A 25,199-nucleotide genomic window follows, 5' to 3' on the forward strand; every position below is an offset into this window, starting at 1 on the left:
ACAATCCCATTCAATTAATTTTTGATCTGTTTGTCCTCTTATTGCTGCTGTAAGGCTAGCCGAAACTATATATATTCACAAAATTTGACTTGCCACTCTCAAACAGATGGGATTTTCCCCCCTTCCATTTTTTTGCTATTAGTATTCTGGCAGCAGCTGTTGCATATAAGAATACTTTTCTCTTGGTTGCAGGAATGTCATTTGTTGTTATTCCCAAGAGGAACGCTACAGGTTTTTACAGTTATTGCACGGTACTTTTTTAAAGTTCCTCTTGTATGGTGGTCCAAATTTTTTAAATATGTACACATTCCTACCACATATGATACATTGTTCCGATGTCTTTCTTGCATCTCCAACACACACTGGTTTTTTATTTATATATTCTAGCCAGTTTAACCGGGGTTAAATACCATTGGTATATCATTTTCATTAAGTTTTCTCTAATTATGGAGCATGCTGTAAATTTAATGTTGTGTCTCCATAAATTCTCCCATTGTTCCAACTGGATTGTATGGCCTATATCTCTGGCCCATCTGATCATAACCTCTAATAATAATAATAATAGTGATAATTTTATTATTTATACCTTGCCCATCTTGCTGGGTTTCCCCAGCCTCTCCCCTCGCCTCGTAAAAGGATTTTTTTTTTAAAAAATGGAACGCTTCACAAATTTGCATGTCATCCTTGCGCAGGGGCCCTGCTCATCTTCTCTGTATCGTTCCAATTTTAGTATATGTGCTGCCGAAGTGAGCACGTAAAAGGATATTGTCGGGTTGGAAAAGGTTCAGAAAGGGCAACCCAAATGATTAAGTGGGGGGGATAGAGTGACACCCCTATGAAGAAAGGCTGCAGCGTTTGGAACTTACCGGTATAGAAAAAAGGCAAGTGAGAAGCAACGTGGAATCATAAGAGTTGGAAGGGACCCCAAGTTCAGCCCCCTGCAATGCAGGAAACTCAACTAAAGCACCCATGACATGACCATCCAACCTCTGCTTAAAAGCCTCCAAGGAAGGAGAGTCCTCCACCTTCTGAAGGAATCCATTTCACTGTCAAACAGCTCTTAGTGTCAGAAAGTTCTTCCTGGTGTTGAGTTGTAATCTCCTGTCTTGTAACTTGAAGCCATGGGTTCGAGTCCTACCCTGCAGAGGGAGCTGCCAGAAGACCCTCAGTGGACCTCAGTGTCTGGGCTAAACCCTGCCCAAGAATGGAAGATTTTAAACTGGGTGATAGTTGGCCATATTAGCCAAATCAAAAGATTTTTTTTAAGTAGCTGTTTAATAACCGCCTCTTTCAGTGGGTCTGGGAAGGCTTGCTCACAGAGGGAAGCATTCACCACCCCACAGAGCCCATCACCCAGCCCTTGCCGGCTCATTTTTATGAGCCCGCATGGGCAAGAATCAAAGAGACAGGTGGTCGATTTCAGTTGTTCAAGAGCCTGTCCACATCCTGGGAGGTAACAGATTGGAATTGATCCCATGCAACTTGACTAGACAGGCCCCAGTGGCGAAGGTGGCTTTTAGATTGCGAACCACCTGAAAGAGTCTCCTGCTGCTGTTTTCTGCAGATGCAATAGAGGCAGTGAAGAAGGTCCTCTTCACTGTCACTATCGCCACTTGGTAGGCTCGACGTTGAGCTCTAACCCATGTCCGGTCCGATTCAGAATGAGTTTTCTGCCACTGGTTCTCTAGCCGTCTTAACGACTTGTTTCATTGCCCTCAGCTTTGGTGAAAACGATGGGGCTGTCTGGGCCTCATGCAATCAGAGAGGGTGCTTCGGGGCCAAACAGTCAATAGCCCTGGTTAACCCCGCATTCCAGCGGGCTACCAGGAAATCAGCTGAAAGGCCATCAACATGGGATAAAACATCCCCTACCACTCTCTGGAAACCATTTGGATCCATTCAGTGGGGACGGACCATCTGAATCAGTCCCACCTCCCTGCAGAGGGGAAGGGTCGCAGAGAAGTCCAGTTGCACCAGGAAGTGATCTGACCATGACACTTGTTTTGTTTCGCTTTTACTTAGTGTCAGATCGCCCACATACATAGAGATGAACACCAGGTTTCTTTAAAACCAACCAGTCATCTACGACTTCCCATCTTCCCCTTCCGTGGTTCCTTTAATTTTCCCACCTACCCCACATATTCTCATATATCTATTTAACTCCCTTATTCCTTTATTATTCCTTTGTTATGTGTTACACTATTGAATTTACCTTAATCCTACTAACTTGTTCACATGTTTACAGTTGTTTTCCAGATACTACACAAAAAAATTCCATTCCTCTTTGTATACTTGTTCTTGTTCTCTTATTTTACTTGTTAGACCAGCTAACTGCATATTCCATCACTTTTAATTGCCAACCCTCCTTATTTGGGACCTCACTCACCTGCCATTTCTGAGCTAACAAAATCCTAGCTGCTGTAGTAGCGTACATAAATATGTAAAGGTAGAGGGACCCCTGACCATTAGGTCCAGTCATGGCCGACTCTGGCATTGCGGCACTCAACTCGCTTTATTGGCCGAGGGAGCCGGCTTACAGCTTCCAGGTCATGTGGCCAGCATGACTAAGCCGCTTCTGGTGAACCAGAGCAGTGCACGGAAACGCCGTTTACCTTCCCGCCAGAGTGGTATACCTATTTACTTGCACTTTGATGTGCTTTTGAACTGCTAGGTTGGCAGGAGCAGGGACCGAGCAACGGGAGCTCACCCCGTCGTGGGGATTCGAACCACCGACCTTTTGATCAGCAAGTCCTAGGCTCTGTGGTTTAACCCACAGCACCACAAGTGTCCCTAATATGTACCATTCCCAAAAGAAATGGGTATTTGGGAAAAGGTTTTTAAACTTTTTTTTTCATCTCATCATATATCATTATCGTTATATAGCATTGTATATCATTTCCCGATACTTGTAAACTATTTTACATATCTACCACATGTGGACATCCTTCTTGAATTGTGGTGCCCAGAACTGGACACAGTATTCCAGATGTGGTCAGACCAAGGCAGTTTCAAGTTTTGCACTTATAATTTTTTCTACAAGACATCTGTTATGAAAATTGAAGTTAACTAGTGTGTATGTGTGTAGTAGGCCTTGCCTAGGGTGCCAAATAGCATGGCACGGGCATTGTGGCTGCTACACACGGACAACAGGAACCTGTTTTCCCAGACCCTAATTGGCAGGAGATTGCTGAAATCATTTGGGGAAGTATGCAATAAGCAACAGTTATGTGTCAATTACACCAAGACCAATTTAAACGTATTTGGCAACTGAGCAGTTAAGCACAAATGGCAATCAAGCAGGCATCTGTTGGAGCAATTTGATAGATTTAATTAACCGGAGATTTCTTTTGCCCAGAATGGTCTTTGGAATGGTTGGAGTTTGGCACAGTCAGTGTTTGCATTTCCCAGAGTGAAGGGTGGGGATATTGTGGTACCGCCTCTGAGAGTTTTTGAAGTTGAGGTTATTCCTCAGTTGACACGTGGGGCAGAAATCTGGGGCATTTCAGAGCCAAGACTGTTGGACGCATCACAAAGATGAGAAGCAAGTAATTTTCTGGCCAGGGGCTCCTCTGCGCCATAGGAAGCCAGCTGCAGTCTCAGGAGCGACCAGCCGTGGGGCAACTTTAGCTATGTGGGTCCAGCCAGCTCTTCAGGGAGAAGATATTGAGAAAGGGAGTCGGTCCTGCTGTCCATGAGTTTGTCAGTGACTGGGGATGACTGCAGCAACAGCAGCAAGCCTTTTCTTGCCTTCCTGAAATTCTGGAGAAACAACATTTTCTCACATTTTATTATCCTTGATGAAGAGTTGCTTATCTCAGTTTGAGGCATTGTCCAGTCAGCCTTCAAATGCTCAAGAAAGCCTGAGGTGTTTTACTGTGATTTCAGCTGGTAAATTGGTAGATTATCCTGACTTGTGAACAACTGCACCGTATATTCTAATTGCTGTTGATCTTTAACTCTGAAAGTGTGTCCTAAAACTCTTTCCTATTTTTTTTTTTTAATTTCAACAGGGAAACTGAGGCATAAATTGAGCTACTAGATAATTCCATTAACATTTCAACTTACAAACCCTTTTTTCATCTTCACGTTGTTAACGTGTTCTATCTCTTTTCAAAGATAATTTTCTAGTTTCATTATCTGGCAACAGTTTTCCAAAGGGCATTTTACATTTGATTAAAACAACATGTGACTCAGGATTTCTCTCTCTTTTTTTCTAAACTTCAGTTAGATATCACTCCAAGAAATTAGAGAATAGGTTAATGACCCCTTTTTGTACTGATAGATTTGCTTTCTTAGTTGCTGAACTGAGAAGAAATGTTGCATTAGGATCATACATGCTTAGAATAATGGCCTCACGGTCCCAATGGAGGAAGACTGGTGGGCCCAGGCTGCCCCACAGGCTGGAGATACTCTAGATCGAGAGGATCGAGAGATCCTTTTGGGAGCCAAAAGTCTCTTACCTTGCCTCAGAGGACAAGTACAACCCCGTGGCAGGTTGAAGCCTGTCTCATACATAAAGTGTACATGAATTTGGCACATAATTTAAAACAAGCGGCACCAAAACACGGAATAATGTCCCAATGGAAACTGATTGTCCTCCAAAAGCAGAAAGCGGTCCTGGAGTGCTGATGTCCGCTAGCATCTCTGACATTGTTGAAACTGGGAAACTGAAAAGGAAATTGGTTGGCCAGATGATACAATACAATATTTATTGGTATGAAATTCTATTCTTCTTGAGAAAGAGAACTTCCTTGACATTTGTCTTCCCTGTAAACGATAATAAACGTTGGGTTGAAAAGTCACAAATCATTAGGGTGTTGCTAAAGCAAAGGGTCTGTTTCTCCACATTACAACTTCCACGTAGACCTGATGCTCCCCTTCAACCTGTGACTGCAGAGTGAAGTGTCATATACACAGGGTTTTGCTTTGGAAACATTTACGTGGCTTGAATTGTCACGTCACATCGGTTATGTTACATTGGCCACAGGTTCTTTGCCAGAAAAGCTTTTCCCCATAGTTTCCAACAAATGTTGCCATATGTTCAGCATTTGCTGATGAAGCGTTAGCTCTTTGTCCTTTTGCCACAGATAGTTTTTTTTAATTGTTCAAGTACTTTTAGAGAAATATTTCTCCAAGTTACAGATAAATTATTGAAGTTGCAAAACTGGTCACATCCTTTAAAAAACACAATTTCAAAAAAGTGTTTAAATTACCCGTGGAATACCATTGTAGGCACACCCCAGCCTCACTCGGCTGATACCGGTCTCAGGGCCAGCCTTGCACTGAGCCTGAGGTCTGCTGGCTCTTTTGCCACCGGGACCAAGTGCTCAGCTCCAATGCTAGAAGCTTCAGCAAGAGGAGCACATGGCTGATTTTTTTAAGCACCTCAAAAGATTTTGTCTACCTGAGAGTTCTTCTCAGAGCAGAGATTTCTTAGTTTCCCCAGTGGGAAATGAGAACCAGTGTGGTATATTAGTTAGAGTGTCAGACTAGGAGTGTCAGACTGGGAGACCAGGGTTTGAATCCCCAGTTGGCCATTAAGCTTTCTGTGACCTTGGGGGCTTCTCAGCCTAAACAACCTCATGGGGTTGCGGGGATTAAATGAGAAAGGGGAGAACCAGGTACATATATCACCTTGAGCTTCTTGGAGAAACGAGGTGAGAGAGCAATACAATGAATAAATGGATGCTGGACTAGATGAGCCATTGGCCTGATCCAGCAGGTTTGTCTTATGTACTTATCCAAGCTTCCATCCGCTGTGATCTCAAGGCAGGAGGCTTTGGTGTGAGATGTTGTCTTCAAAATCATTTCAGAATCCACATGTGTTATGTCCTCTGGACCAGACCTTCCTGATGGCAGGCAGCTCAAAAGAGGATGAAATGACCTAGAGTGGAGCAAGACCAGCAGAGGCTCTCAGGTACCCCGCGTGTGGCCAGCAGCTGGGCTGAAAAAGCGGAAGGGCCAGCCAGAGGCCTGACTGTGGCTCAGCATTGAGAGAGAGAGAGCCGTCCCTCACAAACAGCCACCTTCCGTGAGCAAGCAGAGCTGAAATTTCACCATCATCAGAAATGCTGTTTGTGTGCCCTGCTGCTGCCACGGAGAAAAACTTCCTTCTTCCCCTGGCAGCACCCAGGAAAGTCCAGTGGAGTATCTGGGTGCAGCAGGAGCCGCCTCTCCCACCTGCAGGAGCCCCCTAGCTCTGTAGATGGAGATACTCCATTCAGTTTCCACTGAAAGGGGAAGCAAACCTTGCAAGAATTCAAACACAGCTATCCTTTAAAATCCGCCCCCCCCCCAAATTTTGGAATGCAGTTCTCCAGCCAAGTAATGTGTACTAAAATGCACATACAGTAATCAAGTGTACATAAAAGTGCATGCATTGGTGAAAACAACATACAAAAATCCATTATTTGGGGGGGCACTTTGCAAAGAAGTGTCTTATCAGGCAAAATTGCCTACAAACATGGGAATATTGGGAGAAAACACACTGAGGGTAAGAACTGTTGGACAGTGGAGCAGACTCTCTTGGAAGGTGCTGGGCTCCATCATTGGGGGGTTTTAAGCAGAGACTCGATCACCAACTATTGGGGAGGCTTTAGTTGTGATTCCTGCATTGCAGGGATTTTGTCATGGGCCAGGAATCAGCTTCACCTGTTGAGCAGCAGCCTGAAGGAGCAAAATGCAGAGTGACGCCACCTGCCACTGATCAGCCTTCTTGCTCCTGATGAGAACCAGCTGGCTCCAGCTTTCTTCAGCAGGGTTTCCAGCCTCAGTCAGTTGCTAGAAACAATATTTGTCGTTCTGGCCAGACCTTGCTGCTTCTTGCCTCTTGTGACCTTGGACTCTCTGCTTTCTTGACCCCAGACTGTCTGACTACATGAACTGAGATACTTCTGACCTTAGGACTGGACTGACTCTGCCTCCAGGCAAGTACCCCCTGAGACTCGGCTGGCCGGCTGGCCTCTCCTGCCACTGAGCTCTGCCGTGGTTGAGTAGCACGGGTTGGACTAGATGACCCTTGGGACCCCGCCTCACTCTATAATTCTGAGAGTCCCTGCTGCTGCTATGACTACTGTTAGAACCACTCCAGTCTACTCTCCCTTTAGAGCCAGCGAAGCCCGTGGGCCATCAGAGCTGGGGGCAGCAAGGTTGTGGCTAAGGTGAGTTTTGAACAGGGGGTGGCCAGTCCTGGCCCACACCTTGAACCCGTGGCCAGATCCTTACAAGCAACAGGATTTCTTTGGGTCAGCTGTTTCGCAATTCAAACGGCAACCACTTGATGGTTAAAGATTTCCTCACATTGGTTAATGCACACACAGCCAACCCAATCTGCTCCTGGCCTTGTGAGCATCATCCTGGGGGAGCGTGGGCCAGTCAGCCTGTCCACCCCAGCAGGGGCTGAGCAGGAGCCAAGAACTGCGGGGTTGGCACATCCCTTCCCCAGCAGGATTGCCCCAGCAGCTCTTCCTCCCTCGCTCTTGCTCACTTGGGGCCAGATTGCTCCAGCATTTCCTCCCCATCCGACTTTCATAACTGTGTCACGCGAGTCACCCTGAAGTGGGGCAATATCTCTGGCCAAAGGGGCAGGAAGGCTCCCAAACTCCCGAGCCTCTTCATTTGGGAGGGAGGTGCTAGGAGGGGGTTTCTGCTGCCCCTCCACAAGGCACAAGACCAAGAGTAGCTTGGAAACAAGGAGTTGAGCCCAGGTGGAGGTGGAGGGCGAGAGCAAGCCCAGCCCAGGACCAAGGCCAGTGTCAGGGCAGCCAAGATTATGGGGGGGGGGCTCCATCAACAGGTGGGAACAACTGTACCTTCTCCTGGAGCACTGCCAGGGGAGGAGGGTGGCCAGGATCTGAGCAAACTCACTACCTGCAATAAGGTCTAGGAGAATCTCTGTTGGGGGACAGAGCACTGAGAGGGTGGCAAAGGCAATCTTTCTCCTCTTACCCCACCCCCAAGCTTGCCAACCTCACTGCCAGTAGCCACAGGCTAGCACATGCCACCCCCCACCCCAGGTGGAAGGTCTGAAGATGCAGGGATTCTGTGGCAGGACTGAGCCTGTCCAGTTAACCTGATGGCAACTGGAGGGTGTGTGTGTGTGTGTGTGTGTGTGTGATGTCGTCCCTTGCTTGAGCCCCTCCTTGCCCCTCCCTCCAGGTAAGCAGGTGAGCCACAGTCCTGGGGAGGAGTGATCTTTTCCACACTTTTATCCCTGGTGAACATGCAGAACTAGATGTAACAAGATTCCCTGGACAGGAAAACCATCAGCTCAGGGTGTGGCCCTTCATAATAATCTGCTTGCCGTTGGCCTCTGTTTCCACTCATTGCTGAGGCAGCCTGAATGGAGCAACATAAAGGAGATTCTGGCTGGATCAGTCACTGTGAGGTGAGCCGGGAAATGCCAGCATTGCTTCCTCTGCCATGGCCTGGAGGACGGTGGAGCCAACAGCGGAGCCCACCTTTGCTTCTGAGCGCTGTCCTGAGAGAAGGCAGCTCCTGCGCCCCTTGCTTCAGATCCTGCCATGTGCCTCCCCAAGTGAGGCTTTCTCCATGGGCTGCAGTTCCTTGAACAGATGCCCAGCCCACAAACTGGTCAGAGGACTTGCTGTCTTGAGATGTTTGTTGGGCAAAGGGATGGCACCGCTGCATCAGAAGGAGAGGAAGAGCAGGGAAGGCTGGCCTGCCATGTGCTCCCGAGTGGCACCAAGGCTCTGCCTTGACTCCCTGTAGAAAGACAGCTACGTCCAGTTTCAGTGGGAAGGCCCATTAGCAGGAAGAGGGTTCCCTCTGCTTTTCCTGTGAGTGAAACTGCAACCCTGGAAGAATTGGTAGATGTATCAGCTCGTGACTCAGGGGAGCCACATCCGTCTCATGAGTAGAAATGCATATGGATAGTTGTTCCTTGCCACACAATCTTTCATGGAGGGTTTTGACATAAGGAAGCTCTTCTTAGTCACTGCCATGACGGTCACTGGGGCAAAGGGCCGGATCCTGGAAGCCAGCAGGCCCCATCACAGCTCCCCTGCCTGCTTGGTCCCAGCACTGGCTGAGAGAGCAAGGGACAAATGCTCAGGAAGAGCCAGCTCTGGAGGTTCCAGCCAGGCTGTTTCCTGTGTGGCAGCAAAAATGAGTTGGTGTGTGAATATGCACCAGTTGTTTAAGAAGCCTATTAACATAAGAAGCTTTGAGCCTCTCCTGCATGTGGGTTGCCCAAGAATACTGGAGAGAGGGTGGGAGGGAAAGGGACCCTTTCTGAGGTGCCTTTGGAGGGTCTCCTTCCTTGGGTGCTTTGTTGCCACAGGCCTGTCATCAGTCCTGTGCTGGGATGGGCGTATTGGAGGGAGGAGGTGGTGCCTTCTTGCTTTGGTCAGAAATGGCCTTGACTTCTCTGGTAACAAGTTCAGGGAAGAGTTGACCTGCACACAGGCAGCTGCAGCCATCCGCCACCTCCCACCCAGCAGAACTGCAGCTGGCAAAGTGTCTGACATGCAGGGAGTGCGGGGTGCAGCAAGGAATTAGCGTTAAGGAAGGAGGGCAGCTTAATGAGGTTGCACCACCGAGCTGTTCCCCAGTGGGAAATGCTGGCTGCATGGCTGCATGAGTTAAGAGATGCCCTGGTTGTAGAGAGGCCCGTGTACCTGACCCAGAGGCCTGGCCACTTGAGGGCTTTGTGCCGGGGCCTTCCTAGAAAGACTAGGGGAAAGGTTACTGGTGGCTGATTCAGGCCCCTTTCTTCTGACCTGGAAATGACTCCCTGCTGCATGCACCCTTTCTGTCATCAGCCTTCCTGGAGTTAAGAGCCACCCAGAGTCACTCCTGCCTGCCCCTCCCATGGCAGGCGCACTCTGTCAGGGAAGGTTGCAGCACTGTTGGTGTGGCTTGTGAGCCTCGCCCACCTTTGGACAAAAAGGAGGAGTCTCCAGTGTGCTGCATATAAGGTGCTTCCAAGCCCCTTGAGAGACTCATCCTATCCCTGGGAGCTTCTCTAGAGGACCCAAAGAGCAGCAGAACAAGAGAGAGCATGGCTGGTGAGTACAAGCTGCCCTGGGCAAGGCCCCAGTATGGGCTGCCTGCAGGGCTGGGCAGGTGCGAATAAGGAAGGCTGGGCCAGCATTTCATGGACCTGTTGGGCATGCCAGCAAATCAAGGCTTTGCCTTTGCCCTCTCCTCTACCCCTCCACAGCACCAGCTAATAGAATACAAGCCAGCTGGGTTCTCCTGCCTCTTCCTCTGCAGGGGGAGCCTTTGCATCTCTCTGGGGGGCGGGCCTTCCTCTAGCCATGCACCCCACCTTGCTCGGAGGGACCCAGCACACCTGCCCCCCTGCCCATTTCCCCCAGCCCTGTTGCTGCTGGGAGCACAGCCTGGAGGGGCCGGTGAGGGTGGTCTGCTTTCTAGAGTGGATAAAGACCTGTAGGGCCCATCCTGGGCGGGCAGCAAAGCAGAGCCAGCTCATCAAGGACATGGATGGGGAAGGGACCACCCTGGGCAGGGCAGGGCTGGAGCAGAGAGGCTGATCGCCTGACGGGGTAAAGTTAACCTCTATCCTGACCCCAAGGAATATGCATATACCACTACATCACAAAAAGAACCCGTGCTTACAACATCTATGTGCAGTTAAAAGCACATGAAAATCTAAACACAGGAATCCTCCACTAACTACAGTATTATGGTGTCTGTTCCAACCTTTGGAACTCCCTCTCTAGTGATCGCTCGGTCCGTAGAGTATGAGGCTCTTATTCCCAGGGTCATGGGTTCAGCCCCACCTCGGGCAACAGATTCCTGCAATGCAGAGGGTAGACTAGATGACCCTGGGGTTCCTTCCAACTCTACGGTTCTATGAGCCTTTGAAAGGTGGTGTCTTAATTGTCTGCATGAGCTGGGCAGCGCGGAAAAGTTTTCAGCAGGCGTCCATTGGACTTCCAGTGACAGCGCCTTCCGCAAGGCGGGCCGGCTCTCTCCGAGGAGCCTCGCCAGCTCGGGGGACCAGCGAGGCTCCGGCAGTTCCGTTATGGGGCGTCCGCCGCCAAACAGCAGCTTCCCAAAGGCAAATCTTTAGTCCCCGGCTGCCTCCTGGGCTGGGCCCTGGGGCTGCCCTCTCCCCACCGGGACACGCTCCGCGCGCTGTCCGCCCCGTTTGAAGAGCCGTAATTACAGCGAGAGGCGGGGGCAGGGCAAGCCGGCGCTTGCGGAAGGCGGCTGGGCTCTGGGCTTCGGGGCCCAGCTCCCTCGGTCCGCAGCCCAGCCCAAGCGCTCCGCACCCCGGGCCTGGAGTCTTCCCAGGGCGATGCAGGACGCACGAGGGACGGTTGCACAGAGAGAGCGCGCGCAGGCTTGGCCGCATCCAGAATGTGGCCGGGCTGCCATGGCGAGAGTCTGGGCGAGTGCCCCCCTGCCCTCCTTCCCTGATGAACTGCTTGCCCGCCCGGTCCCGTCCCAGGCGCTAAGAGAGGTCGGTCCGGAGCTGCCCAGCAAGTGCTGAGCCCTCAGATTCGTGAGTGGTTTTTGCTTAGTCACAATCCATCCCTCGACTTTGGCACATCCCTACTTTAGCGCCGGGGACGACGGTTTCTGTTCTGTATACGCAACCCAACACGCGTGAATCCGCAGAAAGCGACCGAGCACAGCTGGCGCCAGGCCGGGACAGGCGGGCTGGTGCCCTTGCGCTGCCCTGCTCCGCAGCGGCTGCTCTTGCCGAAGTGCCGCAGCGCCACGTGGAGGGTCTGCCCTGCCCACAACTCCGCAGCTGCCACAGATCTCCTCCTCCTCCTCTCGGGAGATCTACAGTAGTTGCATTGGTGTCAAATGCGATGAAGTCGAGCATCAAGAGCTCCGTTTCACGCGCGTTTCTCCAGCCGGTCTGAGGGAAAGGGGCGCTAGGAAAGGCGGTCCCTTGGCTCTTGGTCTTCAGGGAAAGGAGCGCCCTGTGCCTGAAGGGTGACTTCTGGGTCGCTGCGAGGGCATGACCTGTTTCGGAAAGGCGCAGGCGAGCCTCTCTGCCTCAACCTTCGTGGTCTTGTCCCCGTTTTTGCAGCTGTGCCGAAGATTGACTGGAAGCGGAAAGCCAATGGCAGCGCGCACCACACCGAGCAGTACCCCGGCACCGAGCTGGTGGTGCGACGGGCCCAACTTTTCTATATCTCTCTGGCCTTCGGCGGAGCAGCGCCAGCTCCAGGCAGCCTCACGTTCACCGTCGAAACAGGTAAGCCGCCACCGAATTGCAGAGTCCAGCTGGGTGACTCCTTGGCTCTCCATGTCGAGGGGGCCACTTGGCGTAAAGGCCCCCACCCCGGAGGGCGGGCTGCCCAAGATGTGACCTCCACTATGCCCAAAGCTCACCGCCTTCCTCCTGCTGCCAGGATCGACCTCTGCCCTGCACGAGAAGACCCGCGTGGCTTTTGGCATCTCCAGCGCCGCACCCAGCGGCGGCTCCTGGGGCGCCGTCCAGGACTCTCCGGCGGCTTCGGGCTCCCTGAACATCGCCATTTCCAGCCCTGCGAGTGCCGCCATCGGGCGCTACCGGCTGGGGATCAAAACGACCGCCGGCGCCTCCCACCTCGGCACCTTCGTGCTGCTCTTTAACCCCTGGGCAACAGGTATTTAGTTATTTATTAAATTTGTATGCCGCCCTTCATCCGTAGATCTCAAGGTGGTTCACAACATAAAAATATAAGAAACACGAAATACTTAATAAAAACAAGAGCGAAAACAAACCCAAAACACAGGGGCCCCCAGCGACTGATGCCCCCGACCCCACCGGACCTCCCCCCCCACGACTGCCCCCCTCGGCCCCCGGCCTTTTCTGGTGGGGACCCGAGGCTCCTCCTCCTCCTCCTGGCTAGGTGCTTCCGGCTGCACGAAGCGGCCTCAGGGCGGCGCCGGGGGCTTCCTGCCCCCAAGGCGCACAGGGACAGGACGGGCCACCTGCAGCTACAGGGAGGAGGGCTGGGGGCGCCCCAAGGAGGTACTGGGGATTCCTAGTTCTTCCCCACCCAAATGGCCCCTCAGCACCGGCCGGTTCTTTCGCTTGCAGGAGACGACGTCTTCATGGGCAACGACGCGGAGCGCAAGGAATACGTCCTTTCCGAGTTCGGCGTCGTCTTCGTGGGCAGCGCGAACCGCATCTCCAGCTTCGGGTGGAACTTTGGCCAGGTAGGGGGAAGCCTTTGGGCGGGGGCTGGAGACCGGGGTGGGGAGGGGCTAGGAGAGACGCTACCGGCCCCGTCCAGAAATGCCCAGAGCAACTGGAGCCCAGCTACGCGCACACGCGCGCCCTCCAAATCCCGTCCCCCACCCTTTCTCAAAAGAAGAGAGAGAAAAATAGGTCCTGGGTGTGAAGCCAAAGGACCTTTCCAGCTCCTCAATTCCAGGTGCGGACGGCAATGCCTCGTGTCTCCTCCCCCGCGACCAGAGCGCACTTCCTAGGCTGGCTGGACGGTCCCTGGGGGTCTTCGGGTTGCCATATTTTGAAGAGCAAAAAACAGGACACATTTGTCGACTTCTGCTTTTAGCTATGGATCAGTGGCCTAGCGTGGGGGGTGCAGGGGGGGCGGCCTCACCGGGCGCAACATCTGGGGGTTAGGGTTAGGGGGCACAAATCCATGGGTTAGGGGGCGCAAATTACTTGCTTTGCCCCGGGTGCTGACAACCCACGCTACGCCATTGCTATGGATCACCATGATAGGGCTGCCATACATCTCGGTTTTCCCCCAGACACGTCCGTGAATCGGACTGTCAAAACGGTGTCTGGGAGGATTTTTCGCCAAATTGGCGAAATGTCCAGAAAACTCCGGAAGTATGGCAACTTAGGGCACTTTTTGAGGAAAATGCTGTAAAAATCCCCCCAAAGACCCAAAACTTAGTTTTTTGGGGGGAAGATGATGGCTCTACCCATGAAAAAGAGGACGTGTCTTGGAAAAAGAGGACATATGGCAATCCCGGGAAGGGGGGGAGAGAGGGAGAAGGAGGAGCCCCTGGCCTGGGACGTCTTAACAAGCTGAACATTCTCTGGGACAGTCTGGGTTACTCCCAAGCCTCTTCCCAAGGAAGGGAGAGGGGCAGGAAACCTTCGGAGCCACTGTGGGCCCCTCTCGCCCACCCAGGCCCCGTGAGAGATTAGCAGCCAAACCTCACAAGCACATATCTATATTAATTATTTATTTTATTAAGTTTGTATATCAGCCTTCTTCCAAAGATCACAGTTCCCAACATAAAAATACAGAAAAATACAAAATGAAAACACAAAATAAGCAAGAAAATCAAAAGCAAAACAAGCCAGTAATTCCCTCAACACATGAGAAGGCGCTAAATCCACAGAACTGAATTGATGAGAGGCAGACTCAGAGCATAGAAATGCAATTGATAGAGAGGGCTCTGTGTGATGTCATTTCCCCTCCTCTCCTGCAGAGGAAGGAACAAATAGTACCTCCTGGTCCTCTCTCTCTTCCTTCAACCAGTTCATAGTTGGAGTCGCTCAAAACGCAGGGGGAGCTCCAGGTTATGTGTGTAGCACTGGGTGATGCTGCCACAGGATGAAGAACCATTTCATTTGTCTTCCTCTCTGTGTTCAGTTTCAAGACGGCATTTTGGACATCTGCCTTGACATTCTAGACCGGAGCTTGAGCTACCGCAAGGACCCAACTGCTGACGTGCGCAGACGAAATGACCCCAAATACGTTGGGCGGGTGCTCAGCGCCATGGTAAGGAAAGCCCAGCATGAGCCAGGCTCCCACCCACCCCATGGATAGGAGCGAGTGTCCCTGAGAGGAGCCACGAGGGGGCTCTCACCTGCCTGCCTACAATTTTATGATTCTATTAACTTTGCAAAAGGATGTGGAGGTGGGATCATGGGTGGAAAGGGGAAGGCAGGCAGGCAGGCAGCCCGCCACTCCCTTCCTGCTGCTCCCTGGTCCAATCCAGCCTGTGCAAAAAAGGGGGAGCAGCTCATTGGCCTCTCTTGATTCCCCCCTCCCCCGCTGCAGGTCAACAGCAATGACGACAGAGGAGTCCTGCAAGGAAACTGGAGTGGGAATTACAGTGGTGGGGAGAGTCCAAGCAGCTGGAATGGAAGCGTGGACATCTTGAGAAAATGGAAGGACTCGGGATTTAGACCTGTCCTGTATGGGCAGTGCTGGGTCTTTGCTGGAGTGCTGACTACAGGTAGGTCTGCCTGAAACACTGGCATGCACCACCAAGCCGCTGGGGTGAGGAATTAGCTCAAGCCCCAGCTGTGGGTTTTCATGGCAGGCTCTGCTGCCTCTGGTCAGCAGCCAAACCACAGGTGGCAGACATGTAGCAAGCATTTAGTCTGGGCAAAACGGATGGCTGAGTGCAAAGGGTGCCAATGCCTTTTGCTGCAAACAGCTTCTCTGCTGCTGCCCCCCCCCACCCCCAGAACATTCAGAGTCCCCAGGGAACCATTGTTGGATGGAGTTTGTGGGAAGGGTGGGATATATGATTTCCCCCTTTCTCCCTCTTAATAAAAGAATCACATGTAAAACAGTACTTACATAAAGTCTTGCACTTGATTCCAGCAGTTACAAACAGGCAAATTCTGCTTCTAGATTACAATGCATAGTTGAGGTCAAAAATGGAATCTCCACTGGAGCAGAGACCAGACAGACATCCATCTGCCTCAGAAGCATGGCGGAAAAGATAATGAGTTCCGAAGCAGGAGGAAGTAGAAAAAATTTAATCCCTTTGTCTTTTTCCTGCTAGAGAACTCAAGGGAAGTGCTGTCAAACAGAGCTCTGTGTCTGCAAATTATATTGCTTTTATTTGCAATCTGTCTAACCAGAAATTTGCAGCACTGTGGTTGTTAGTCTCTAGAGTTAAGGGTAAAGGTAAAGGGACCCCTGACCATTAGGTCCAGTCACGGACGACTCTGGGGTTGCAGCGCTCATCTCGCTTTATTGGCCAAGGGAGCCGGTGTACAGCTTCCGGGTCATGTGGCCAGCATGACTAAGCCGCTTCACTGCGACCTTCAGATCAGCAAGCCCTAGGCTCTGTGGTTTAACCCACAGCGCCACCCACGTCCCTAGTCTCTAGAGTTACTCAACCTGAATAATGCATTGTTATTTTGACAACAAACCCCCACAACCAAGGGGTCACAGAAAATTCTCTAGAATATTCCAAGGGGGTCACAGGTGAAAATCACATAAATGGCGGGGGGCATAGCACGAGGCTCAGGAGCCACAGGGGGAAGTGAGAAGGGAAGAAAAATAGGCACATATAGAATCCTGATTAGCTAGCTATGCGCTTGGTCAATGGCAAGTGGGTAAGGGGGAGGCCCACCAGGGCCTAGCACTCCTTTTTGCCACATGTGTTTTCTTAGAGCTGTCTTGGGATGTTTCTGATAGGAGAGGGCGATTGCTGATGCTCCTATTTTGACCAGTAGAGCTACCGATCCAGAACCCCCAGGTCAGGTGGGGTGACAGTGGGTAGGGCTGGGCGAACCAGAGCTGCTTGTAGCTGCCACCAGTGCTGGGCCCAGTGGCAGCCTGGGCCTGACTCTGCAAGGCACAGGATCCAATCCACCCAGCACTGGATCAGATAGATCAGGGTCTTCAGATGTTGCCAAGGGGCACAAGGCCTGTTGGCAGCATCTGCTCAGCTTTGCAAGGCGCAAGGTGAAACCCACCCCAACGCCTAGCTGAACGGGGTCGTTTGGTGCAGCTGACTTGCATCTAGCAAAGAACTATCTACTCAGAAGAAAGCTGCACTGATTTCAGTGGGCCTTACTCTCAGGTAAGGGGGACACTATAGTGTTTTATATAGGCAGCCAGGGCTCCTCCGGATGACAATATCTTTTTGCACCCGGTCAGTGAGGACCACTTGCTTTTTAAATTTCTCCCACACATGCAGAACTCCCTGTGTGCCTTTTGGACTATATCTGTTGGTATCCCCCTCTGTGTCAAATAACTGAGGTCAAACAAGTGTTTACTTTTTATAAGGAGGTTCTGGACTCTCCTTCCTTGGAGGTTTCTAAGCAGAGGTTGGATGGCCATCTGTCAGGGATGCTTGAGCTGAGATTCCTGCATTGCAGGGGGTTGCACAAGAAAGATGATCCTTGGGTCCCTGCCAGCACCATGATTCCATGCTTTTCTGCTTCAACATTTCATTATGTTCCTATCATTTGATGTAATTGTGGCAAGTGAAATGTCCAGTCCAGGGGTCACAATCACACACAGGCCTAGGAGTGGGACAGAAGGATGTGCTGCACCAGTAAATCCGGAAGTAAGGAGAAGGAGCCATAGCTGGATCCAGAGAGCCCTTTGCTCCACGGCTCCCCTTCTTCCTCATGGCTCAGAGCGACCTGCACTTGTGCTTCTGGTCTGAGCTTTGATTCAGACTTGTGGCCCTTTCTGCCTGGGATCCTGGGCATGGAACTAGGCTGGGTATGTTTGTGTGTGTTGTGACTGGGGAGAAAAGCGTCACCCTCTCTGGGTCTGCAAACTCCCCTGGTGGGGCTCTCTCCGGGCTGGTGGTCTCGGTAGTCTGATACGCTCTGCTGGGTCCCCCTGGCATTTTCAGATGTGTGAGGAGGCAGAAAAAGTGCTGGCCCTGACAAAGAGGGCAATGGGGCCTGAGGCAGCCATCTATCTTGTGATGAAGTTTCAACTTTGCCCCTGCCTCTCGCACCCAGCACCTTAGACCAGTCCTCGTCACAGGAGACTCCTGAGTGGGAATGGCAGCCACTGCTCTACTTCCTTCCAGTGACTGCTCCCCTTTCCATGCTTGCTCTTGCGCCAGCCCACAGGGTCAATGGCAACATCTCCCAAGGAGTGCTCACAGGCCCCAGAGCCAAGAGCACCTGCCTGAGAAGTTGATGTTTCTATCAAGAGTATTCTGCAGCCATTGCCTCTGGCCCTGAGGAACAGCCTCACAAAGTTCATATTCTCTCTCTCATTCCCTCTCAGTCCTCCGATGCCTGGGAATTGCAGCACGCATGATCTCCAATTTCAATTCTGCCCACGACACCGACAGAAGCCTGACTGTGGATGAGTACTATGACAGCTCTGGGAACCCCCTGAACATTGCCTCCGACAGTGTCTGGTAACGCAGCCTGACTCTTCCCCCACCTCACCAGCATCAGTTGCATTTCTGCACAGAGAGGCAGGGCCCTGGGTGGGTGGGTGGGTGGGTGAAAGGGATCTCTTGGTCCTTTCCTTGCCTCCCTTGGCAGGAGGAAGTTGCCGTGGTGGGAGCCACAATCTGCCCTCATCTCACTGCAAACCTTCACATCAGGCTTGTTTATTCTCTGGCCCAGGAACTTCCATGTCTGGAATGAAGGTTGGTTTGTCCGGCCGGACCTTGGCTCCCAGTTCAATGGGTGGCAAATTCTGGATGCAACTCCCCAGGAGAGGAGCACAGGTGAGAACTGGGGGGGGGGGGGCTGATTTGTGCTTTGCCTTCTTGCCACACTGTTCCCCATGGCAGAAATGCCCAGGTTTGGCGAGGGGCTAAGTGGCGGGCAGCAGAATCAAAGAACTGGAAGCGACCCAAAGGCTCTGTGTTGTTCCAGTTCAATTCACTATTTGGGACCAATTCTGATCTGCTAAATCCCAAGCTCTGTCCCCTACCCCTTGACTATAATGGGAAATCTAAAATCAGCAATAATTCCCCACCTGCATTTTTGCAGAGGTGGATGACATTTGCAGGCAAAGGATCTCCTCCAGCGTGGAATCCAAAGCCTGCCAAGCTTCATGTGGATTCGTCCAGGGGAGTTTCATCCAAGGGACCTGTGGGAATGTTCAGGGTGGCAGGAGAGGATATATGTTTTATTAATAATCTTCTTAACATGCGCTAGCAAGTTCCTTATGTAGCAGAGTTACGTTCCCCTTCTCTTGCACAGCAGAAACTGGTTGCAGGCTCGTTAGAACCTCTTACTATTATGCAATTCAATCTGCCTCAGAGTGAGTATGTTCCTGGTAAGATCCCCTTTTAAATCCCTCTTAAAAGAATAAAGATACCACAATCCTCTTCATAGTCAACAAAAAGTAAGTTTACTCACTTTCAGGCAGTGCACAGTATCAGTCCTGAAGGCTTAAAGACTTAAAGTTACAAATAGCAACATGTGGATTTACCCCATATCCCTGTGCTGCTGTTGGCTGAAAACCAACAGAACAGTCCTAGCTGGAAGCAGACAAAAGGAGAAAGAAAAAAAGGGAGGGAGTGCTGCATGACTCGTCCTTTTGTTACCTGGACAGGTGAGGTCATGCCCACCTCTGGTCTCATGCAAGAAGAAGGATGCTCCAGGCCAGGAGGAACAGGAAGTTTCAACTGGCTGGACCAAACATTCCCTTGCATGTCCACTCTAGCATTACAAGGAATGTTGCACATCCCACAAGACCTTTAAGGGCTATTTTTCTCACGGCAGCAAAAGAAGGTTGCTTGTTTATTTTGTGGCAGAATTGGAATAAGAGGCATCCCCTCCTGAGAGGAGGATGTCTCTGTGAAGGGCAGTGGTCCCTCCTCAGGGGCTGCCGTTGGCATTTGGGGCAGGTGGGGAGAAGCCCCCTTGCCTCTCCCAGTCTTATGTGGGCAACTGGGAACCTGAGACTGGGAGCCGCCCTTGGCTAAGAAACCTGCCAAAGTTCAGACAAAGAGGTCCAGGGGCTCTCGTTTTAGGGAAGCTTACCTTTGTTGTCTAAAAAGGGGGGGAGTCACAATTTTTCTTCCCCCAGTGTTTCTGGAAGAGTCAATGCTATAGGAACAGTGATTCTCAAGGTTTCCCACCAGCTATTCTCTTTTTAAATATAATTTTGTTCATTCACTATTAAATGTTGATAGTTTTGTTTTACATGTATCGACTTTAGGGAGCCTGGCAAAGGGGTGAACAAAACCTTTTGCTGCAATGTCATCCTGGTGGGGGATTTGTGGGAGCAGTCAATGACAGAAGGAAAATGAATGAAAAATGGAATTAATTTTTAAAGCAATTTCAGCAGGGGGACCTTTTGCCCATCATATTATGAAACCTGCTGGAGTGCCGTGTACAATAATATGTATTTTTTGAAAGGAAAGATTTTGTGGAGGGCAGAACGTCAAGGCTGATTGTAGGGACCAACCAGCAGCAACATTTGGAATTTGCAGCAGCTGCCATTCTGCTATAAGTTCAAGGCCTTGGTACTTACATATATGGTCCCTATACAGCTTGGGACCAAGTTCCTTGCAAGAGAGACCATCTTATCCCTTTGCTGCCCACAGGGCCGGATTTAGGTTTGATGAGGCCCTAAGTTACAGAAGGGAATGGGGCCCTTTATATACCCAGCTATCCTTTGTCAACAACAAATTGTCCATTCACATAAAAATAATTTTGAATTACCAATATACATAAAATTGATTAATTTTAATAGGTCCATACACAACACACAACACTGTTGCTGTATGTAGGTTTTATTTTATTTGTTTTTTATCTTATATTTTGGAAATGTACATCCAGGTTGTTTTTTTCCTTTAAATGTTTTTTCGGGGGCCCAAGCTATGTAAATCTGGCACTGGCTGCCCAGTAGGTGGCTGCAGCTGGCAGGAGGTTTCTCCTGCAAGTTAAAAAAAATCTCCCCTGCCTCTCTCTCTGCCCCTTCTCTCCCTCCCAAACTCACAATGCCCACGAAGACAATGGCTCTCACCAAAAGCAACTGACCTGTAAAGAAGAGGGCTTTGAGTGTGGCTGCCCTTCTTCTGTGGAGCAGCATCCCTGTTGAGATATGACAGGCAGCCGTGATCTGCACTTTCTGGAAGCAGTTGAAGACATTTTTGTTCTGACGGGCTTTCCCAGCTGACTTAGTGGGTCTTTGCTATGAAAGTTTATTTTGTATGCTTTTCATTTTGTTTTAAATGTATCTGCTAGCTGGGGTTTTGTTTGCCCCCTCCCATGTGGCCTTGAGGCACAGAATGCCCACTGGTTCTCCCTCCCTTTCCTTCCTGCAGGCATCTTCCAGTGCGGTCCAGCTTCGCTGATGGCCATCAAGGAAGGAGATGTCGACCTGAACTACGATTGCCCGTTTGTCTATGCGGAGGTCAATGCCGACCGCGTCACCTGGACGTATGACACGGACACGGGAAAGAAAACAAAGGTCTACTCTGAGACCAAGACAATTGGCCAGAACACAAGCACCAAGGCTGTGGGCAGCTATGCCCGCCAAGATGTCACCAACAATTATAAATACCCAGAAGGTAAGGCATGCAAATTGAGACAGAAACTGGAAATGTTGAGGGATCTGGATTATTGCCAAGGAAATAATTACCGAAGTTGTGAGGACAAGACTGGCCCATCAGGAGAGCAAAGCAGAGGGAGGCTCACATGGGTGGAGCCAGTATTTTTGTTGGGGGCAGAACCTCAGTTAAATATTTTTATGGATTTACTTGATGGGGGGGGTGGGAGATGCTCCCCTGCTGCCCGTTGGCTACACCCATGGAGGCTCAGGTGTTTCTCAGAGCATTTCCCAGAAGCTACTTTGGGCGCCCTGTCAGCAGATTGGCCAGGGCAGGGAGGGCGGAACATGCATGGCATTGCCCACCAATGAGTGGGAGGGAGGGCAGGCAAAGATTTTCAGTCCATGCGCCACATCCAAGCCAGGCCTGAGCAAAGAGCCCCATGGTCTGCCTGCCAGCCCTCAGGACCCCAGCCCTCCTGTGCCACCAGGCCTTGCACTGCTAGGATGGCTGCGAGGCTGAGGCCCCAAGAGCCCCTGGCCTGGGGAAGGAGAGGGAAAGTGCCCTTCATGCAACTGCTGGTCCCTATGGCTCCTGCACTGGGGCCTAACAGCCCTGCTGGGCTTTGCCACCTGCTGTTTCTCTTCCAGGCTCAGAGAAGGAAAGAGCCGTCTTCAAAAAGGCCAGTGAGAAGCTGAACCTGAACACGTTCAATGCCATATCTGCCAAGGGTCCGGAAGCTGTGAACCCAAATCTCTCAGGGACTCTGAAGTCCAAGAGCCCTGAGCCAAAGGTTGGTCAGGATGTTGACTTGGTCTTCACCCTGAAGAACCTTGCCTCCGAGGCCAGGAGCCTGACAGCCAAGATGACCGCCTGGTCCATCGTCTACAATGGGAAGCCCATCCATGAAGTCTGGAAGGACTCTCTCGCAGTGACTCTGGGCCCGCAAGAAGGTAAGCCTTTTGTGGGCTCCCCACAGCAAGGGGGCAGCCTCCAATGCCCCCTCTTCCTCCTTCTTTGCCCACAAGCCACAGTCGGGCCTTCTGGAGAAGCCCCACTCAGGTGGGGGTGGTGGCAGAGGCACCTCCCATAGGTCTCCCTCTTGGCTTGCTGGGGTGGGGGATGGCGAGTTCCAGCAACCTCCTCAGATCTTAGGGTACAAAGAACTCCCACTGCTGGTGTGTGCTGACCTCTGTGCCTGGCCTGCCCCTTTTTCCACTTGCTCTACCCCAAGAGATGGGGGGCTCCTCTTTTTGCATCCATGGGCAATGTTGGGGGGCAAGGGACATGGAAGAGGGGGATCATTGCTCCCCATATCTGCCCCCAGCTAGCCAAGTTCCTGCCTTGGCAGCCCCTGACTGTTCTCCACCAAGGGCTATGGGACTCACCTTCCCCTGAAGAAAGGGCAACGTTTTGGGGTTCTTCCTGGCACCCGAGGGGGATTTTGAGCACCGCAAGAGGTTCCTCTGCACCGGCCGCTGAGCCACAAGGTGTGGCAACTATGATGCAGTGCTTGTGCATGAGATAGGGTGCCAAATTAGGTCTTCCATGGGTGCTGCTGAACTATGGAAGACCAAAGTCTGCCCCTGCCGGCTTGCGTGACCCACATCTCATGGAAGGCCCTTTGGTTACTTGTCACTTTCAGAGAAAAAGTTTCCTCTCAAGATCGCATACGCTGAGTACCAGCAACACCTGACGCCAGACAACATGATTCGAGCCACAGCCTTGTGCCAACTCTCAGAGGGAACCGAAGCCGTGGTGGAAGGAGACATCACGCTGAGCAACCCCTCCGTCACCTTGAAAGTAAGTCTTCCTCACCTGCCTCTGTGCCCAGGAGAGGCTCCTGAGTGCCTCCCTGCCTTGATGCCCACAGAATTGCCTCTCAAGTTTCTCTCTCTGCTTGCTGGGCGGTGCATGGCCCTCCCAGGCATGCTTTTGGAGGCCTGTGCCCTCCTGGCTGTGCCCCCTGGCCTGCCCCCTGGGAGGCCAGGGGAGTGGCCCTCCTACTCAATGGGGGCTTTTCTCTGGGCAGGTGCTGGGACAGGCGAAAGTGGACCAGCCGCTGAAGGTGGAGGTGGTCTTCACCAACCCTCTCAATGAAGAAGTGAAGGACTGTGTGCTGCAGGCAGAGGGCAGTGACTTGCTGGCAGAGAAGCTCAAGCTGGAGTAAGTGCCTGGGACATCCAGACAGGCGGGGTGCCGTGTCCCCTCCCCAGGACTGGGGGTGGCTGCTGGGGTGCTCCCTTGTGGTGCTCCCACCTCCCAGTTCCTCAGCTGCACTTCCAGAGCAGGCAAAGTCGGGGCTCCAGTCTCCGGGGGGGGGGCGGGCGGTCTGGAAAGGGGTGCCCAGAAGGGACTCCTGTGTCTTCTTGGCCATGTGGGGCTTCCTTTGCTCACTACCCAAAAGAGTCACAGCCCACTTTTCTATCACCTTCCAAGGCAACTTTTCTACATGTACCAGGAATTGTCAGTGACAGAGGCTGGGGCCCCTTTTGCCTCAGAGATGTCATTTAATAGTTGAGAAATTGCTTCAGGGAATCGCGAGTGTGTGTGTGTGTGTGTGTGTGTGTGAGAGAGAGAGAGAGAGAGAGAGAGAGAGAGAGAGAGAGAGAGAGAGCGCTGTGCACAGGCAGCCTCTGCTGCAGACATGAGTTTCAGCCACCCTTTAGAAATCTTTGCCCCCAGCACCCCACTGCTCAAACTGCTCATTTGTACCCCCCCCCCCGGCTTGCCAACCGCCCCAGCCAGTGCTTAGCACTGGTGCTGTCACTCACCCCACCTGGTGGCAGCTGTGTGGGGCTGGGTGTCCCCACTGCCTTTCAACACTCCAGCCAGGAACTGGCAAAGGCAGAGCTGGGCTGCTGTTTCTTTGGCACATCCCAAGTCAGGAGGAGACTGGGCAGCCAGTGGGGACAAACTACTCTGAGGAAGAAAAGTGATCTTAGAAGAAAGACTTCAAGGAGGACCCTTCTAGAGAGGAATTGGGACACTGGGTCCCTGCTTCCTAATGAGCAAGCTTTGATGGGATGTGGAAGTATTTTGTGGGGAGAGGGACCCGTGCTCCAAACTGAAGGTCCCACAAGCCACTTGTGTGCTAAGCTGGGCCCAGGCTGGCTCCTCACCTGGCTGGCGTGGATGTGGGAGCTCATGGCTACCTTCAGCCTGAACTGCTTAACTGGGGAACATTTAGTTTGACCCTCAAATCAGAAGAAGGATAAATTCCCAGGCATACGCCCCCCCCAATACCCACTGCCACAAGGTGATGGGGCGAGGGAGGGGGCGTCCAGAGCTGCTCTTCCTAGGGTGGTCTGAGAGGGAGGTGAGGGGTAATGGGAGACTGCTCAGCACCCACTGCCCGCCCCCCGAGTGGGTCCATCATGCTCAGCCTAGGGCTGCCATCCATCGTTTCTCCAGGCTCAGAGTCCCCCCACTGGCTGCACATCAGGCTGTACCTTCTGGGCCACCTGAATGATCATGGCATGTCCAACCTGGACCCCGTTAGCCCCAACCCCCCTGCTCTGGTCCCTTTGGCAGCTGCCCCCCCAGCCGTGGGTCCTTCTGCAGGGGAAGCACCTGCTTCTGCCACTGCTCCCCCCCCCAACTCAGAGTTATTGTGCTTGATCTACAGTAATTAGTAGTGAAAAGCAAATGAAGCCGCAGCCTGGCCTGCGCATGGGAACCCAGCAGCGAGAGGGAGACCCCGCCTGGTGGGCAGGGCCTGGGAGAGCCTCTGGCTTGGCGGCGGCTGCTGCTGGAGCTAGCCCTGGAGTCCTGAAGGGCAGAGGAGGGCCAGGCAGCCCCATGCCAGGCCCACAGCTCCTCCTGAGCATCAGCTGACTGGCTCCTTTTGCTCCTTGTTTGCAGCGCACCACCCCTGCAGGCCAAGCAGAGCACCCGCCTCGAGTTCGAGGTCAAGCCCAGCAAGAGTGGGACGAAGCAGCTGCTGGTTAATTTCTCCTGTGACAAATTTCAAGACATCAAAGCCTTTGAGCCCATTAATGTCTCTGCCTGAGCATGACTAGCCATGTGGCAGCCAAACGGTGGAA

At 51.9% G+C, this 25,199-nt stretch overlaps 1 protein-coding gene and 2 long non-coding RNA genes across 4 annotated transcripts; 1 reads left to right on the forward strand and 2 right to left on the reverse strand.

Moving 5' to 3' along the window:
- Positions 1-3,305: 3,305 nt before the first annotated feature.
- Positions 3,306-19,248, reverse strand: LOC309373228. 2 transcript variants are annotated; one of them, XR_014169873.1, is made up of 4 exons: positions 19,013-19,248; positions 18,627-18,740; positions 15,510-15,559; positions 3,306-3,759 (listed from the first exon to the last, which is right to left on the reverse strand). It is a non-coding gene; the product is annotated as an uncharacterized lncRNA (long non-coding RNA). The 2 variants fall into 2 exon arrangements; XR_014169874.1 differs by lacking the exon at positions 3,306-3,759 and adding an exon at positions 5,748-5,884.
- LOC309372845 (protein-glutamine gamma-glutamyltransferase E-like) lies at positions 9,891-25,199 on the forward strand. The gene is made up of 13 exons (XM_081916847.1): positions 9,891-10,028; positions 12,035-12,202; positions 12,360-12,596; positions 13,034-13,152; positions 14,571-14,699; positions 14,982-15,159; positions 17,919-18,054; positions 18,269-18,372; positions 20,929-21,174; positions 21,804-22,106; positions 22,799-22,956; positions 23,186-23,319; positions 25,018-25,199. Exons 1-13 carry the CDS (start codon positions 10,022-10,024, stop codon positions 25,163-25,165), a joined length of 2,067 nt encoding a protein of 688 aa, XP_081772973.1. The 5' UTR covers positions 9,891-10,021; the 3' UTR covers positions 25,166-25,199.
- On the reverse strand, positions 20,383-24,992 carry LOC309373231. Its single transcript, XR_014169880.1, has 2 exons — positions 23,928-24,992; positions 20,383-21,037 (listed from the first exon to the last, which is right to left on the reverse strand). It is a non-coding gene; the product is annotated as an uncharacterized lncRNA (long non-coding RNA).

This window comes from Podarcis melisellensis (genome assembly GCF_964234715.1).
Source record: "Podarcis melisellensis genome assembly, chromosome: 6".
NCBI lineage: Eukaryota > Metazoa > Chordata > Lepidosauria > Squamata > Lacertidae > Podarcis > Podarcis melisellensis.